At 32.5% G+C, this 18,552-nt stretch overlaps 1 protein-coding gene across 1 annotated transcript; it reads right to left on the bottom strand.

Moving 5' to 3' along the window:
• Positions 1 to 15,807: 15,807 nt before the first annotated feature.
• On the bottom strand, positions 15,808 to 17,458 carry LOC125493207 (uncharacterized). The gene is made up of 4 exons (XM_057392193.1): positions 17,422 to 17,458; positions 16,449 to 16,697; positions 16,092 to 16,238; positions 15,808 to 15,996 (listed from the first exon to the last, which is right to left on the bottom strand). The coding sequence occupies exons 1-4, from the start codon at positions 17,428 to 17,430 to the stop codon at positions 15,808 to 15,810; spliced, it is 594 nt and encodes a 197-aa protein (XP_057248176.1). The 5' UTR covers positions 17,431 to 17,458.
• Between the last annotated feature and the right edge of the window lie 1,094 nt (positions 17,459 to 18,552).

Here is an 18,552-nt window from a genome sequence, read left to right as displayed (position 1 = left end):
GACTTTTGCGTTGTTGTATGATGATGTTTACTGCTGCTAATATTATTACTTCAGTACGAGGAAAACGATATTTGAAAATTTAGGATAATTGAAGAACACAAGAAAAATGATCAAAGCCGAAGCAAGTCGGTTTAGCGCATGACAATAAAAAGGAAGTCGAGGAAGTGTCAGAAAGGTAATCTATTTAACGGAAACTTCTAATTCTTGTAAAGAGTTATGTCTGTCATGGGACCTCGTTTGATGAAGAAGTGTCACTTTAGTTCAACAATTTAGTTGTGGTTATATTCAAAAAGTTGAGTTTATATTAGAACATGTACAATGATACATGTACTTTAACTAGCTCTCCACTTTATCTCATCTATTCTCTCTCTTCAAGTTACTTTCAAGAACTATGTCTAAAAATACCCCACAACAATAAAACACTTTAAAGAGTTTTCCATTCAACTTTTCGTTGTTTTGTGGTTTTCATATTAATAAATAAACTTCATTTTATACTATAATTAAAGTTATATAAATAAAGTTATTCATGTAAATTAAATATAATCACAAAAAATATATATTTTTCATAATTTATGTAATGTGGATTTTTTTAAAAAATTTAATTTTGAATGCTAATATTTAATTTCATAAATTAAATAAAGATAGTAGATTTTATGTATGAAATATATCCAATATTAGGCTCATTTTATAAATAAAGAAAAATTATAGTTGTTGGGATAGTAATTGTTACCATGTTTTTTTATTTATATAAAAAAGATCATTAAATGGTTGTAAGAAGAAAAGAAAACTTAAGTGATCGCAATAGCATGTGGGCCCTAAACATTGGAGAGCTATCTCTCCTTCAAATCCAAAGGTATCTCCCCCAAGAGCCACTTTGCAAAGTGTCTCTTATAGACAGACACCCAAGACACTACCAAGAGCCACATTGTTGGGTAAGAGGTGGCTCTCCATTTTCTCTCTCCTTGGAGAGCTAGTTGGAGAACGAGTTGGAGAGCCCCATTGTACATACTCTTAGTTTAGTTTACAACAGTAAAAATTATTAACAGTTCGGTTCAGTTAACAAATTTTTCAGTTCAATTTAATTAGTTATTTTTCTTTTTAGTTGCAATTCAGTTCAATTTTAGTTTAAATCACTTTTATTCGAATAGTAAAACTAACCAACGGTTGAATCAATAGCAGTTAAAACACGTTGCAGTTATTTTCAATTTCATTTCAGTTATTGATGAAAATCACATAAATTCGACAATAATCACATTGGTTGGGATAGATTTTAATCACATTCTTGTATTTGTTCGATAAAAATGGAACTTCATGTCAGATTTTGACCAATTGTTTTTCGTGTTCGGTTAAAATTAATGTAGCAAATAAGCGTAGTTTGACACTTGCCTCGAAAACAACCGATTGTACTGTACTTCACAAAAAGTATATGAAAGTGACATCGATATATGTGTACAGGAATGATATATTCAACAAATGGAATAAGACAATTTTATATAGGTTGATATTCAAACTTTCAGTTGTATACAAATTACATCATGTTTGGTTAAAAAGGACATCTCATATCAGTATACATTCTTATGAGCTTCATCGAAAGACGAGTTAGACATTTTTTTTAAAAAGTCGATTAGAGCAATATCTTACTCTTACTATATTAGATCAATGGATTAATATAACTATACCAGTCATTAAGCTCTATGCATTTAAAAACTAAAAACATATAATCGACGTAAAATAAGTTAATAGTGGATTAGTTCAAGGTATTTATGTGAATCGATAAGTTGTATCAAGATAGCAATACTCCATTTAAGTTAATCGTTAATAAGTTATATTCAGTTTGAAACTCATGTATCTTAGCCAAACTAAAAGAAATTGATGCTACATTAGATGAATGTATCAACATAAGTCGGTAAAGTAATCGAAACTCAAAACATTTACCTAAATTGAAACATGTTATTATTGGAATGAGTGTATCAATGCAAGTCAATAAACTAATTCAATATAATAACAATACTCTACTTAAGTTAATCATCTTTAAGTTGAATTTATTTCGGAATCGAAAGCATCTACTTCAGTTGCAACCGATGTAGACCAGTGTAACTCAATAGATTGGTTTAATATAACAATGCTTTATTTAAGTTAAATCGTCTCTAAGTTAAATTTATATTGAAACTCAAAACATCTAATTTAAATTGAAACAAGTTGATATTGGATTAGATCGATGTATCAATGTAAGTCGATTAGCTAATTCAAGATGGCGTAAGTTCTCTTGAGATAATCATCATTACGTTGTATTCATTTCGAAACTCAACATCCAACTGAATTAAAATGAGTTGTTATTGGATATGATCAACAAATGTATCAAGTAAGTTAATTAATTACAATACTCTATCTAAGCTAACCTTCATTAAGTTAAATTCGTTTTGAAACCCAAATCATCTAATGGCCTGTTTGGTTTTAAGTGTTTCATTTGAAATGTTGGAATTGGCCAAATAACATGGTTGGATAATCCAAACATTTGGATTTGAAATTGGCCCAATTCTAACCTACCTAAAACATATCCCCATATTTAAGAATTTGAAATCCAATATTAAAACTTGTAATTTGAAATATAAAAAAGTGACATCTTTCTCTCTATTTGTGCTGCACTTTCTCTTTCCTCAAGCTTTCTCACGTTGTCGAGCTTTCTCTCTCCTCAAGTTTCTAACGTGAAGCTTTCTCTCCTCCTTTATTGTGAAATCTCATTTCTAAGGTTAGTTTCCGAATCTTAATTATTTTACCATGAATTTGCTACGTTATTGTTTGATTGTTGATTTATAAATATTGTTTTAGTTTTTTTTGGAATAGATTTCATCTTCTGATCTAGAATGTGTAATTGATTGAATTTTCGATTCTATGTATTTGCTCTTTTGCCTGTTCTATTGATTAATTAGGGCTTTTTTTCTCTTATAATTTCTTTTGAGATTTTGTGGTAATTAGGATTTATAATTTGCAAATGAGAAGGATAATGGCAAACTAAAATATACTTTTCTTAGAACGGCAGCTCTAAAGTTTTTGATTTTTTGTTTGGCTAAACGTTTTTGTTGTATTTTCTGATTTAGTTTTGGGGGTGGGGAATATGTTTTTCACACTGTCAACTTCTGTTTTTCACACTATCAAGTCAATTCAGCCATTTGAGAGCTACAACTTCAGGAAAAGAAAGAAACAACGACCCATTGATTGATTTACAGAGTCTAGTGTTGTTGTACTGTACTAATAAATAAAAACATGTAATTGCCTTTCGTTTTAAAAAAAAAGGTGAAACAATAAAAAGAAGACAATGCGCAAGTAAGATGTTTTGAGTCGAATTTTTCCCATAGATTTTTCTATGGAGTTTTCTCACCTCACATTTAGAAAGTACTTTTATAAAGGTTGTCTGAATCAAGTACACCAGGTATGATCATAATTCAACTCACAAAATGTTTTCATAAATCTAGATCCTAACCGATGTTACTAGAACATGAGTTTTCGACTTGGATATCTTATAAAAAAAACCATGATTTTTTTATAAGATACCCAAGTCGAAGACTCATGTTCGAGTAACATTGTGAGGCCCCATAGTATCACATTGTATCACATCATATCATATCAGAAGGTGGGATATACACAAGGTGGTATGATGCGTTGGAAGGGGAATATGAACCCTAATTGCCTAGCATTCCAAACCTAGCGCTTCCAGGAGAAACACCTTGGTTCAGCTATAAACTAAGGTTAACGGGTTTAGATTAGGTCTTACAAGGTCAAGAAAAAGGTCTTACAAGATCAAGAATTTTTTTTTGAAAAACATAGAATAAAAACTTGTAGTAATAAAGCTCGGGTAGGATAGCACCAATTGGAGTTTAGCCAAATTTAATGACTAATAACAATGGAGAGCAGCTACTTCTTCCTTCATTATGGTGATCATCAACAAACTTTTTTGTGTTTATTGTTGGGATATCATCTTGATGATCAAAATGATGACAAAAATGGTGCTTTATGGAAGCTGATAAGGAGAACCTACATATATTGATTTCAAACAAATTAAAGTAATAACACTAAAGTGGAAACATAAATTAGGAGATTATAGAATACTGTGATGAGATTTTTTTTTTACTGATATTAATTACTTCATCCGTTTTTAAATAAGTGCAATATTTTCCTAAAATGGAAATGTCATAATAAGTGCTACCATGCTCTTTTTGGAATTTTTTTTCATTTTAATTACCAAAGTGCCATTACTTAATATCTTCAACACCTCAATTAATTCCCCATCTACCAACATAAACCACATTAATTACCTAAACCCTTCCCTCCTTTTTTTTTAATCTCCTCACCTCATTTGATCATCTCTCTCTCTCTCTCCTTATCTCATCTAATCTCATTACTTCTGGAACTTTCCCCAAACCACGAAGAACCCTAATTCATCGTATCTCATCTCAATAGCTGAACCACGAAGAACCCTAATTTCCTGCAAACTCAGTGTTCGAATCTTTAGATCTTTTTTTTTTTACTTCGCGAAATCTAGACTTCTCCTTCTTCTCTAAACCTCAAAGAACCCTAATTTCCTGCAAAATCAGTGTTCGAATCTTTAGATTTGACATTGTTTACTTCGCGAATCTAGTTTTCTCCTTCTTCTCTCTTTTCTAAACCACGAAGAACCCTAGTTTTCTGATCTTGTTATGGAGCCTTCAAATTCTACCGACGCGATTTTCGCATCCGACGACTTATCAACGAAGAAGAATTGTGGTTATTGTGCAAATTAGATCGTTACAATAACGATTCTTCATACGAGTCCTACCTTGATAAAGGTGGGTATGTTGTTGAATCTTCACCATCAACTTCGAAATTGGTTGTGGAGCCTGATGTTTCTGAAGTGAATTACATAATTTTTATGCGTGAATCTGATGCTAGAGCAAGAAAGAAAATTGATTCAACTGAAAATCGCCACAAAAGTCCCCTGTTCTTGATGATGAAACTTCTTATGTTGGAGATTAGACCAAAAAGGCAACCGATTCTGAGTCAGAATTCGATGCAAACGGATCTACTTGTTGATTTTGTGGGATCTCATCTATGGGTTTCTAACTCTATGACCCAAATTCTGTTAGATCTTGATGATTTTTGTTGATATATGCATTGCATGTGGGAACTTAGTTGTTGGCTTTCTATTTATATGCAAATCTTTATGTGTTTCGATTGTTTTATGCTTAAGTTTGTCATATACCTTTGTTTTGTTCTATTTATCCCTTTAAGTGGTGTTTTTTATGTTCATTCATGGGTTAAATGTTGTGGATATTGCCTGCTGGTGGTGTTTATGGTAAGATGTTGCTATGTTAGGATATTTTATGGTTAGGATATCTTTTTTCCCTAAATTTCCCTAAAGTTGCAATATGTTCTGATTTTTAGGGAGTTAAAATGGATTCTAGCATTGTAGATTATGATGTAGTGAATCTAATGTGCTTATTTGATGGTTCAACATCAATGGAAGATATGGATGACAACGTACAAGAGGTGCTAGAAGTGCCATCAAAAAGTAATCAAAAGGGGAAAAAACGTGCAAACTCTGGTTTAGATGGATTGACAGCAAGTCGGGGAAGGAAGAAATCACCATATTAGAGCCATTACGATAAAACAGAAAATATCAATCTGGTGAACTGCAAGTATTGTGGTAAGCCTATCACTGCATCTTCAGCAAATGGCACTAATGGTATGAAAAATCACACTTTAAGGTGTAAATTGTTCCCTGTCAATTTAGATAAGAAATAGAAAATGATTGATTTTGGGTCTAGGATAAATGTACATGATGATGGGACTTCTGAAATAATTAGTATTCCAAGGTTGTGGGTGTTTAATTCTGAATCTACTAGGAAAGCTCTTGCTAGGATGATCATTGTGGATGAATACCTTTTCGTCAAGTGGAACATGAAGGTTTTCGTTCCTTTTGCAAATAAATAAATCCTAAATTTGTTGTCCCTTCACGTTCTACTGTGACTAGAAATTGTTATAATTTGTTTATGGAAGAGAGGAAGAAATTGAAAAGAATGTTGAATACTTTAACTTCTAGAGTTTGCCTTACTACATATACTTGTATTTCGGGTCAAAACTTGAGTTATATGTGTCTTACTTGTCATTTCATTGATAATGATTGGAAGTTACATAAAAGGATCATCAATTTTGTCCCATTGCCGGACATAGCGGTGAACTAATTTTTAGGGTGGTTGAGAAGTGTCTAATTGATAGAAATATTAAAAATATTTTGATAATAACCGTTGACAATGCTAGTTCAAATGACTTAGCAATCCAATATCTGAAAAATAGGGTTAATCATTGGGGAGACAGTGTACTTGAGAGTAAATATTTGCATATGTGTTGTGTTGTCCATGTTCTGAATTTAGTGGTAAAGGATGGTTTAGGTGATGTGAGTGTATCTGTTTTGAATATACGTGCTGTTGTGAAGTATGTGAGGTCATCCCTTGCAAGACTTAATCATTTCAGAGTATGTGTCGGTGAAGAGGGGTTGCCAAGTAAAGGTCTTGTTTGTTTAGATGTTGATACAAGATGAAATTCTACTTTTTTAATGCTTTAAAGTGCATTAAAATTTAGGAAGGCATTTGATAATATGCAGTCTAAAGGTGGTCAATTCATTAAGGAGTTGATAAAATATGGTGGCCCACCTAATGATGATGATTGGAAGGATGTTCAGAACTTGCTTCCATTTCTAAATATTTTTTATAAGGCTACTTTGAGACTCTATGGTTCTCTTTATGTGACTGGTAACTGCTATGTGCCTGAGATTTATGGTGTTGGGTTTTTAATATGTGATTATTGTGCGAATGATGATCTTGACATAAGTAAAATGGCACGCAAGATGAAGGTAAAGTATGAAAAACATTTGCCAAACGTTGATAACATTAACTTGCTATTTATTGCATTAATTCTTAATACTATACATAAATGAGATTATGTGGAATGGGTCATCAAGAGTTCTTATGATACATAAAGTGCCAATATGTTGTACTCGAAAATCAAAGTTGATTTGTGTTCTTTGTTGTGCTCGAAAATCAAAGTTGACTTGTGTTCTTCGATACCTCAACCAAGGGGAAAATCATCATCACAATCTCAATTTATCCCTTCTTCGGCTACTAGTTCACATGAGGGGGGAGCACTTGATGCGGGACAACTTGTGACTATGAGATATAGGAGGGAAAAAGGAACTTTGGAAGATGGAGAGAAAAGAATGAATTGGAAAAATATTTAAGTGATGCATGTGAACCATTTTATGCTAGTTTTGATATATTAGGATGGTGGCAGGATCAACCAAGAAGGTATCCTGTTCTTTGTAAGATAATAGCGAGGTATATGCTTGCTATTCCTGTATCTACCGTCGCTTCTGAGTTTGCATTTAAGATTGGAGGTCGTGTTTTAGATTCATATCGCACATCTTTGACTCCTAGAATGGTGGAATCACTAGTTTGTGGGCAAAATTGGTTGCGGATGTCTCATGGTCCTCTTTCAGTAGATGAAAGTCTCCTTGCATTAGAGAATCTGGAAGATGGTAAGTTAGTTTTCTTTTAAAAGTTTATGTTTTCATGTTTTTGTAGCGTATAAAAAGGAATTAATTATGTATTTATTTATGCAGAAATGGATAATTTAAGATTGGAGCGGCCCATAATAGAGATTGATGAATCTCTTTTGATGGTAGGAGACTAAGAAATGTCTCTGTGCACTCACTGGAACAGCCCACACTAGAATTTGCATGTGCACTTGCTGCTATTTTTTCTTAGAACTTCTAACTCAAGTATCAACTTGTAATAGTTTAGATTTTTGTGCTTGTTTTTTATTAGAACTTTGAGATATGTATTCATTGTATGGTAATATTGGATGGTGTGAACTGTTTTTAGAGATGATTGTCTTTTATAGAGAATCTTGAGAAAATTTTGAATTCTAATATATAAAATTAGTAATATAATTTGATAAAACTTGAGTAATGGTTAATTGTTAATCGTAAAACCGTACCGAAAAATCGGTTAACCGTTTATGTGGTTACCGGTTTGAATGGTTACGGTTACCATTCACAAATATGGCGAATTGATACTTCCGGTTATCGTCCCGAAATTTTAGGTTGGTATGGTTAACCACCCATGAACACCCTTAGTACCGGGTACCCCTTTGCAACAAAGCTACTGTCCGATGCGGGAATGTGGAAGTTTACTTGTGTTTAGGGCTTTTTTTTGAGTGTTTTGTGTTTATGTAAGGCAAGGATGACTCTTAACATCACTAAGGGATGGAAATATGGTGGTTTAAGGTGGGAAATGGATTGGAAATGCAAGATTGACGAATAGTTCGTAATTGTTAGATTAACTTCACTGATTAATCAACTCTTAACGGTTATAAGCCAGTTGAAAAACTTCACTCACCTAATAGCTTGACTTAGGAGGGTTTTGAGAGTATTCCAATTGACTTCACTTACCAATTATCTTAGTTCTCTCTTAAACTAAGCTTCATTCACCTAATCTTAGGGTTTTAAGTTTAAGTTCACACCTTAAACTCAAGAAAAAATCGAATGAAGTGCTTCCAATTTCAATAAGCAAAAGCTCACTATTTCATTTAACAACATTCTTTACTAGACACCTTACCTCTATTTATAGTAGTTTCTAAGGCTTAAATACTTCATCGCTTACATCATCAATACATAGCTTACATATAAAGTAATTAGTATTTTAATACAAAACCATTTAAGTATAGCAACTTGTTTTCATGTAGCTCTTTGCATCCCATTGGTCAAGCTTTGTCATCCTAACCAATGAAATCTTGTTCTTCTGTTCAAGCTAATAAAAATCCATGTAAGAAATAATTAAAATTCTTTAGGTAGCTTCTTGCAGAAGAAATCTCAAAATTAGGTGTCATTCATGCCATATGTGACGATTGTGTAGGACTTCCAGTAGGAAACTTTCTCAACCCTTAAGTTCTGATTGGTTGTAGCCTGTCATCATAGTCAATTAGATCAAGTTGCGTACTAGGCACACCTTGTTAGACAGTTATATCTGCAAAAACCTTCATTTGACTAATCCAAACTAGCTAAGACATCATTAGCGTATACCGATTAGCTACTAACTAATCACAATTAGGGATACAATTCATAATTAACACTAATTAAATACTTAAATATGATTAAGGAACACTTAAACGAGATTAGTGTCAATTAATCATAATTAGGCTAATTAAATAATATTAGTGAGTCTAATCTTAATCAATCAAAAATTAAAGAACAAATGCAAAACCATTTCACATCATTGTCCATGACCTAACTTCTACCCGTCAAAATCACATTTTCAAAAAATACCCGATTATATTTTCCTAGCGGGTACAATTTTTTTAAACACCCCTAACATACATAGAGCTTTACACAAAGAGAACGTATTGTGTCGGACTCGTCCGACACAACACTCTCATCGGACGAGCAACAACGCAACGCGCGCGACTTATTAAAGACCGAAAAAATAAAAAAAAAACAAAAAAAACAAGAAAAACACTTTCATCCCCTTCATCCGCTTCATCCGCCATTGTTCAAGAACAAAAACATATCCAACACTTCTACTTTCTCACTACAAATCTAGTTCCACTACTGAAATCTAGTTCGTTACAAATTGAACAAGAATGTCAGCCGAAGATTCGAATTCACAAATCGCAAGTTCGTTACAAATTGATCTGGGCAATGAGAATACTCAAAGAGATCTCACATTACAAATTGAACTAAACAATGAAAACCGTAACACAGATATCACATCAGAAAAAAAAAGAAAGAAATTACATGAAGAATCAGCTGGAATACAAGACAAAGTAACAGGTGTATGTCTAAATTTAATTTTCAATTGCATTTACTCATTTTCAGTTATAATTTTGATTGTATCAGTTAGTATGCATAAAATTACCTTTTACATTGCAACAAAAGTCTATTTTTCACTCATTAACTTTTTCAGTTAGACTTAATTAGTTTTCAGTTAGACTTATTAGTGTTCAGTTAGAGTACTTTAGTTTTCAGTTAATATAGTTTTCAGTTAGACTTAATTAGTTTTCAGTTGGACTTATTACCTCTTCAGTTAAACTTATTTACGCTTCAGTTAGACTTATATACTCTTCCGTTAGACTTATTTACTCTTCAGTTAGACTGATTCAGATAGACTTATTAAGTGTTCAGTTAGAGTAATTTAGTTTTCAGTTAGACTTATTTACTCTTCAGTTAGACTGATTCAGTTAGACTTATTAAGTGTTCAGTTAGAGTAACTTAGTTTTCAGTTAGACTTATTAACTCTTCAGTTAGACTTATTTACATTTCGTTGACTGATTCGTTAGACTGATTCAGTTAGACTAATTTAGTTTTCAGTTAGACTTAGTTAGTTTTCAGTTAGACTTATTAACTCTTCAGTTAGACTTATTTTCTTTTCAGTTAGTTTTATTTGCTCTTCAGTTAGACTGATTCATAGACTGATTCATTTAGACTATTTAGTTTTCAGTTAGACTTTTTAACTCTTCAGTTAGACTTATTTAGTTTTCAGTTAGACTTATTTGCTCTTCAGTTAGACATATTCAGTTACACTAATTTAGTTTTCAGTTAGACTGATTCAGTTTTCAGTTAGACTTATTTAGTTTTCAGTTAGACTTATTTTCTTTTCAGTTGGTCCTTAATTTATTTCATTTAGTATAATTATTCTTTCATTTGATACTATTACAATCATTCTCTCTACACTTGTTTAGTTTTCAGTTAGTGCTTTTGTTCTTTAAGTTAGTGTCCTAATTTTTTGACAATGAACTCAACAGCTGAACATGAATATCTCAAGTACATCAATGACGAAAATATCAGTAGCAGTTTAATAGGGAGACATGTTACAGATCACAAAGATGGTTACAACTTGTATCAAGCACACTCAAGAGCATTAGGATTTAGTATTAGGAAACAAACTCTAAGGAGGAGGAGAATTGATAATTCAATATACGAATTCTACTTGGTTTGCTCAAAGGAAGGAGGCTCAAAATCAACAAACAAAATAACAGAACCAAAAGAAAAAGACACACAACAAGAAAAACCTGTTCAGATACCAGATGTTGAGCAGCCAACCAACAAAAGAAAGGAAAGAGTAGTCAATGAAACAAGAACAGCATGCAAAGCCATGGTCAGATTTAAGCAAGAAAAACCTGGTGAAGACTTTGTTGTAGTAGCTCATGAGTTGCAGCACAACCATGAGTTGGTAATACAACAAGAAATACATCATCTGAAATCAGAAAGGAAGATAACTGAACAAAAAGGACAACTAATACAAACAATGGTTGAATCTGGCATAAAGCCAATGCATGCATACAACTTTTTGTGTCATGAGGCTGGATCAGAAGAAGTAGTGGGCCACACAAAAAGGGACCATCTACAACTATATCACACAGTACAGAACAAGATTGGTTGAAGGAAAGGATATGCAGAGTGTGTTGGACTTACTTCAGCAAAGAGCGGATGATGATCCTGCATTCTTCTACAGGCTGAAATTTGGGGAACATAACAACATCGTCAGCTACTTTTGGCGAGATTCAATGATGTTGGAGGACTTCAAAGCATATGGAGATGTTATGATATTTGACACAACATATAGGACAAACAAATATGGACTGATATGTGCACCATTTGTTGGCATAAATTGCCATTGGAAAACAACAATGTTTGCATGTGCTTTCATAACTAATGAAAAGGAAGAGAGCTTTGAATGGCTACTAGAAACATTCAAGAGAGCAATGTGCCAACAAGAGCCAAAGACAATTTTCACTGATCAAGATAAGGCAATGGGCAATGCAATTGAAAAGGTATTTTTCAGTTAGAATTATTTAGTTTTCAGTTAGAATTATTTAGTCTTCAGTTTGAGTTAATTATTTATAATTCAGTTAGACCTATTTAGTTTTCATTTAGACTCATTAATTTTTCAGATAGCCTTATTTACTTTTTAGTTACCTAATTTACTTCTCAGTTAGACTAATTTACTTTTCAGTTAGACTCATTGAGTTTTCAGTTAGACGTATTTAGTTTTAAGTTAGACTCATTGAGTTTTCAGTTAGACTTATTTAGTTTTCAGTTAGACTAATTTAGTTGTCAGTTAGACTCATTAGTTTTAAGTTAGACTCATTTAGTTGTCAGTTAGACTCATTGAGTTTTCAGTTAGACTCATTTATTTCCACTATTTCAGTTAGACTTCTTTCTTTTTCAGTTAGACGTCTTGATTATTCAGGTAGACTTAGTTAATTTTCAGTTAGACTTATTTAGTTGTCAGTTACACTTATTTACTTTTCAGTTAGACAAATTTACTTTTCTTAGACTTATTTAGTTTTCAGTTAGACTCATTTAGTTTTCAGTTAGACTCATTTAGTTTTCATTTGGGCTTCATATTACTTCATTTTGTCTCATGAAATTTTCAGTTAGCATTTACATTGTTTCAGTTAGACTTCTTAAATTTTTCAGTTGGTCTTCATATTATTCTTTACCTTTTAAATTAGATTCACAAGCATTCAAATGAAAGTGATTTCTAGCATAATATGTACTATCTTAAATCAGGTTTTCCCAAATACAAGACATAGGCTTTGCCTTTGGCATATAGAGAAGAACTTTGTAAGCCACTTCGGATCCCTCAAGACCAATGAAGACTTCAAGAACATGTTCAAGAACTGTTTGATGGGGTGTCAAAATGAATCAGGCTTTGAAGAATTGTGGGCGAAAATGATGGAATTGTATGGACACGAGAAAAAAGAATGGTTCGAGCAAGTATATGATCAGAGACACAAGTGGTGCACCGCATTAAACAGGGATATGTTTTCAGCTGGAATCTTATCATCACAAAGAAGTGAAGTCACAAATAAGGCAATATCATTCAATGCAAAAGCAACAACAAACCTGTTTGAATTCTATCATATATTTGAGCAAACAGTGAAAAGATGGAGAAGCAATGAAACTAGTGACAACTTCCGGAACAGAACTGAACGTCCCAAAGCCGTCAAATCCAAATCAAAGCTTCTGAAACATGCAGCTGATGTATACACACTAGCACTATATAATGACTTTGAAACAGAGTATGAGTGGGCAATGGCATCATTTTTACGAGCATTTGCAACAGAAAACTCACAGCTGAAGTTGTTTGAAGTCTCACCAGAAGAAGATTTCAGCAATTCACATACAGTAGCATACGATGAGGCTACAACAGAATTAGTGTGCTCATGTCAATGCTTCACAGAGACGGGGATGCTTTGCTTTCACATAATAAGGGTCATGCACATGTTCAGCATATTTCAAATACCACAACAATATATCCTTAAGAGATGGACAAGACTTGCAAAGTCAGCAGTATGGGAGAATGTTCAAGGTTATATTAGTGACATAAATCAATATGACTAACTGACAAATGAAAGCAACTAACTGAAAAACTGAAGACTCCAACTGAAACAATTAACTGATCACCTGAAAGATTTAATTAGTGAACTGAAAAAAAAAAGGCTCCAGCTGAAACATTACTATAACTAACTGATAAATTAATGTTACTACCAGAACATTAATTGGGGGTTTTCTTTGTTGTGGGAGGGGGAATATTAGTAGTGGGGGGTTTTGGGGGTGTGGGGTTTAACACTTAACTAACTGAAACAATTAACACACCACCTGAAAGAATTTCTAAGCTATCTGAAAATTTTAGTTAGTCAAATGAACTAATTGACTAAGAAACATTTATTAAAGCAGACAAGGACCAAAGCCAAAATGCACAGTTGTGGACACCATGGAGACATGCAATAACCAAGAATTTCTACAACCTAGTGTCAATATGTCAATCAAATGAGGATGCAAGAACATTATGTGACAAGTCGTTGAAGGAATTATACAAATCAGTGAAAGAAGTTTTCAAGACTGATCAACAAAAACAACAAGAAATCGAAGATGAAGAACTACGAAGACAAACAGTTGAAAATCCTGAGAGTGATAAAGACAAAAGGAAGACCACCAAAGGGAAACAAGAGAGTAAAAGGACATTTTGAGAAGCGTAAAATGAAGACAAGGCATCCGAACGAATATGGAACAAAAACCCCAAATGTACCTCAAGTTGAATAGTGTTCAAATAATATTAGTTTTCAATTGTATTCCACTCAGTAATTGTATTGAAATTTACACTTGTTTATTCCTAAGCTACTCGAAATTCAGTAATATTAGTATTTATTGACCTTCAGTTAGACTTGTTTATTTTTCAGCTAGTCTTTCTAGTGCTTCACTTAGACGTGTTTACTTTTAAGCTTATATTAATTCAGTTTCAGTTAGACTTGTGTCTTTTCAGCTAGTCTTAATGATTGCTTCAGTTAGACTTATTTATTTCTCAGCTTATCTTTATACTGCTTCAGTTAGACTTGTGTCTTTTTCAGCTAGTCTTAATGATGCTTCAGTTAGACGTATTTATTTTTCAGCTTGTATTAATTGTACTTCAATTAGACTTGTGTATATTTCTGCTTCAGTTAGACTTATTTGATTTTCAGCCTCTATTAATTACGCTTCAGTTAGACTTGTGTAGTTTTCAGCTAGTGTTAAATTTCCTTCAGTCAGACTTATTTATTTTCAGCTAGTATTAATTGTGCTTCAGCTAGCTTCTTTATTTTTCAGCTAGTGTTTATAGAGCTTCAGTTAGACTTGTTTATTTTTCAGTTAGACTTAACAACTCTTCAGTTAGACTTGTTTGTTTTTCAGCTACTATTTACAGTGTATAAGTTAGACTTAAAATTTATATTTACAAATATATGTCATACACTTATTATTATGAGTTAGATTTTTCATTTTTCAGTTGGTATTTGTATTTTTCCAATTAATTTTCAAACAACTTACATTTTTACACAAATGTATTCCATTCAAAGTAAGTGTAAATGTACAATTCATTAAAGAACACAGTATAAAATGTAAAATGAGTTCTGTGCTATTTGTACTGTACATTGCAAAATTCAATGGTTTCTATTTCTACTGTACATTATAATAATAATAAAAAAAAGTTTGGCACCTAACAATAATGAAATTTCAACAGTTGCTCTATTTTCACTTTGTCTCCAAAATTATTATTCAACACATCTTCTACTTTCGCCTCATGATCCCTCCTTCGCCGTAAAATGTGTGCTTCTTTTCTATTCGTCTTCTTTGATCGATTAAATGCTAATTTATCTAGAACAGCCTCTTTATCCTTCCTTATCTTCTGTCTTGCCATCAGTTCAGGTTTCTTTGCAGACCAAACATAACAGTCATGCTTCACTTTCTCTCTCAGTTTGTTTAAAGGATGGTCCACAAGACGAAGAGCAAGCCTACACCGCTCAAGGTTTTTGGTGGCTGCCTAAAAAATAAAAAAATCAAAACTTTAAAAAAGGTTCAAAAATGTAACAATTACAAAATAAAACTAACTGAAAATAAACACAACACATCAACTAGTCTTTATAGTGCTTCATTGTTTTTCAGGTAGTCCTTATAATGCTTTCAGCTAGTAATGATTGTGTTTCAGTTAGACTTGATTGTTTTTCAGCTAGTATTTATTATGTTTCAGTTAGACTTGTTTATTTCTAAGCTAGTCTTTACAGTGCTTCAGTTAGACTTCATTATTTCTCAGCTAGTCTTTAAATGCTTCAGTTAGACATCTTTGTTTTTCAGCTAGTCTTTCAAGTCCTTCACTAACTGGCTATCATACCTTTTTCTATTAAAAAACTTTCAAAAACAGAAATGTAACAAGCAAAATAAAGTAATCATACCCTTTTAGGTCAACAAGTGCAGCTGGTTAGTATTTGACCGTCATACAGCTCCATGGTTTTGATTGCATAGACACCACAATCAAAATTGTTGTCCTTGCTTCTCCAAGGGAAGTAAAGAGTTGATGTTTGCCAATGGTGGAGACGATCAAAATCACGACATCTCATAGTCTCTTTCATAAAAGAATCAAAAGCACGACACTGCATTTGAAGATCAAAAAAAAAACAAACAATTAAAAAACAAGTAATAAAATGGAACAAAAAAAAAATACAAATGCTCATAAAAAGGTACTTACAAAGTATGTAAGACCGTTAAATTCCTCATGCTTATATCTATCAATGTCCTTCATGTCTGTACGATTGTCAATATTTTCAATCCTTTTTGCTTTCTTGTTCAGCACCAAGACAGTATAATGATCATCCTTGTGAACAGGAACAAAAATCTGGAAGATAAACATAAGATGCAAAAGCAATAAGTCTACCTGACAGAGAACAAAAAACAAAATGAAATACTAAAAACACTAGCTGAACTAAAAACATACACTAACTGAAAACATAAACTAGGACTAACTGACAAGTAACATACACTAACTGAAAGAGAAAATTACACTAACTGAACAAATAAAAAAATAGTTAACAATAATACAACTAACCAGTTCAGCTTCTCGAATATCATTGCGTGGAAATGATTTCACCCATGAAGAAATAGCTTCCTTACATTTCTTGTAGAATAAATCATCATCTTTTGTAATAAGCTTTTTCTTGTTTTCTTCCCATTCCTTAAACTTCTGATCATACTGCCTAGTGCCCTCCAGGTTCTTCAAAATAATCTCATTTTCAGCAATCTCACTCTCAAACTGAACCTTTTTTACCTTCTCAGCACACAACCAATTGATATAGTTCTACAACAAAAGAAAATAGATATTATGACAAACTGACCATTAAGTTTAGTTTTCAGTTAGACTTTTTAAAATGTCAGTTAGATTTATTTACTTTCAGTTAGACTTATTTAGTTTTCAGTTAGACTCATTAAAGTTTTCAGTTAGACTCATTAAGTTCAGTAGACTCATTAAGTTCAGTGAGACTTATTTACTTCTCAGTTAGACAATTTACTTTTCAGTTAGACTCATTTAGTTTTCAGTTAGACTTATTAAGTTTTCAGTAGACTCATTAAGTTTCTCAGTGAGACTCATTAAGTTTTCAGTTGAGACTTATTTCTTCTCAGTTAGACAATTTACTTTTCAGTTAGACTCATTTAGTTTTCAGTTAGACTCATTAAGTTTTCAGTTAGACTCATTAAGTTTTCAGTTAGACTCATTAAGTTTCAGTTAGACTTATTAAGCTTTCAGTTAGACTTATTTATTCTCAGTTAGAGTAATTTACTTTTCAGTTAGACTCATTTAGTTTTCAGTTAGACTTCTTTATTTTTCAGTTACACTTATTTATTATTCAGCTAGACTTATTAAGTTTTCAGTTACACTTATTTACTTTTTATTAGACTGAAAACATAATATGACCAACTGAAAAACATAACATGACAAACTGAAAAACAGAAGATGACCAACTGACAAAATAATATGACCAAATGAAAACAAACATATAAAACTAAGCAATAACAACACTTACAAAAGGCATAATATTAAACCAGAATCTCCTTGTTGCAGAAGGTGATTCCTCTTCTTGCCTATTGAACATGAAGCGCATCCGTCAATAACTCCACTTGTCAGCCAACCTTGACGAGGCATGCTAATTAAGTCGAATTTGTACAGCTGAACCGCATAGTTGCTATGAGGATTATCAAAATCCACAATGAGATCACTTGTTAGTTCACTTTGCATAATGTCATTTTTCATCTTCACTTCCTCAGAATCTGTATCCAATGACATATATGCAACATCTTCATACTCATTGTAAAATAGATAATCAACCAGCAACCTCTGGTCAGGAGACAGATCACTCAAATATCTATTATAATGCTGCAAACTTCGACATAATATTATGCCATGGTTGTTGACAGGAACAGCATGCAATCCAGGCGTAGAAGATGAAACAACACCAGCTTCCTTCTCATCCTCTTCTTTTTTAGCCTTGTGAGATGATGATTCAACTCCATGATCAGCAATCCTATCAATCAGGTCCTCCAAACCTTCATCGTCATAATCATCACCTGGTTCCTTAACTCTCACAACTTTCCCAACTTTCTCTGAAGAGGGTCATAGTCCCACCCCTTCAATAATTCAGGTGTTGAAGGGATTTCTGACTTGATTGTTTCTGAGGTTTGTAGGATTTGTATGATGATTGATCAGAATAAGAGCCATCACCCTGCATTCAATTAAAATATTAAAAAAGGATGACAGATATACTAACTGAAAGATAAACATACACTAACTGAAAATAAAACAGATACTAAATGACAAGAAACATAAACCAAATGAAAATTAAACAATTACTAACTGACAAGAAGATACACTAACTGAAACATAACATAATACTAACTGACAAAAAAAAACACTAACTGACATGAAACTTACACTAACTCAAACATAAACTGATACTAACTGCAACAACAAACATACACTAACTGAAATAAAAATATACTAAATGACAAGAAACATACACTAACTGAAACAGAAAAAAAAAAAAAACAGAAACTAAAACTATACTTACTCGAGGATATTTTACATTTACTGGAGTGATGATTGGAATTGAACTTCCAACACCCTCACCACTCTCTGCACTGTATGGAAGATCCTCAAC

Source organism: Beta vulgaris, chromosome 9 (assembly GCF_026745355.1).
Source record: "Beta vulgaris subsp. vulgaris cultivar EL10 chromosome 9, EL10.2, whole genome shotgun sequence".
NCBI lineage: Eukaryota > Viridiplantae > Streptophyta > Magnoliopsida > Caryophyllales > Amaranthaceae > Beta > Beta vulgaris.
Note: the sequence above shows the minus strand (reverse complement) of the source record. Positions and strands in the feature narration are given on the sequence as shown.

Coding starts and splice junctions, on each gene's coding strand:
- LOC125493207 (XM_057392193.1), bottom strand. Junction 16,239..16,448: donor ATATTCGAGAAGCTGAACTG/GTTAGTTGTATT, acceptor TTTATCTTCCAG/ATTTTTGTTCCTGTTCACAA. Junction 15,997..16,091: donor TTAACGGTCTTACATACTTT/GTAAGTACCTTT, acceptor CTTCAAATGCAG/TGTCGTGCTTTTGATTCTTT.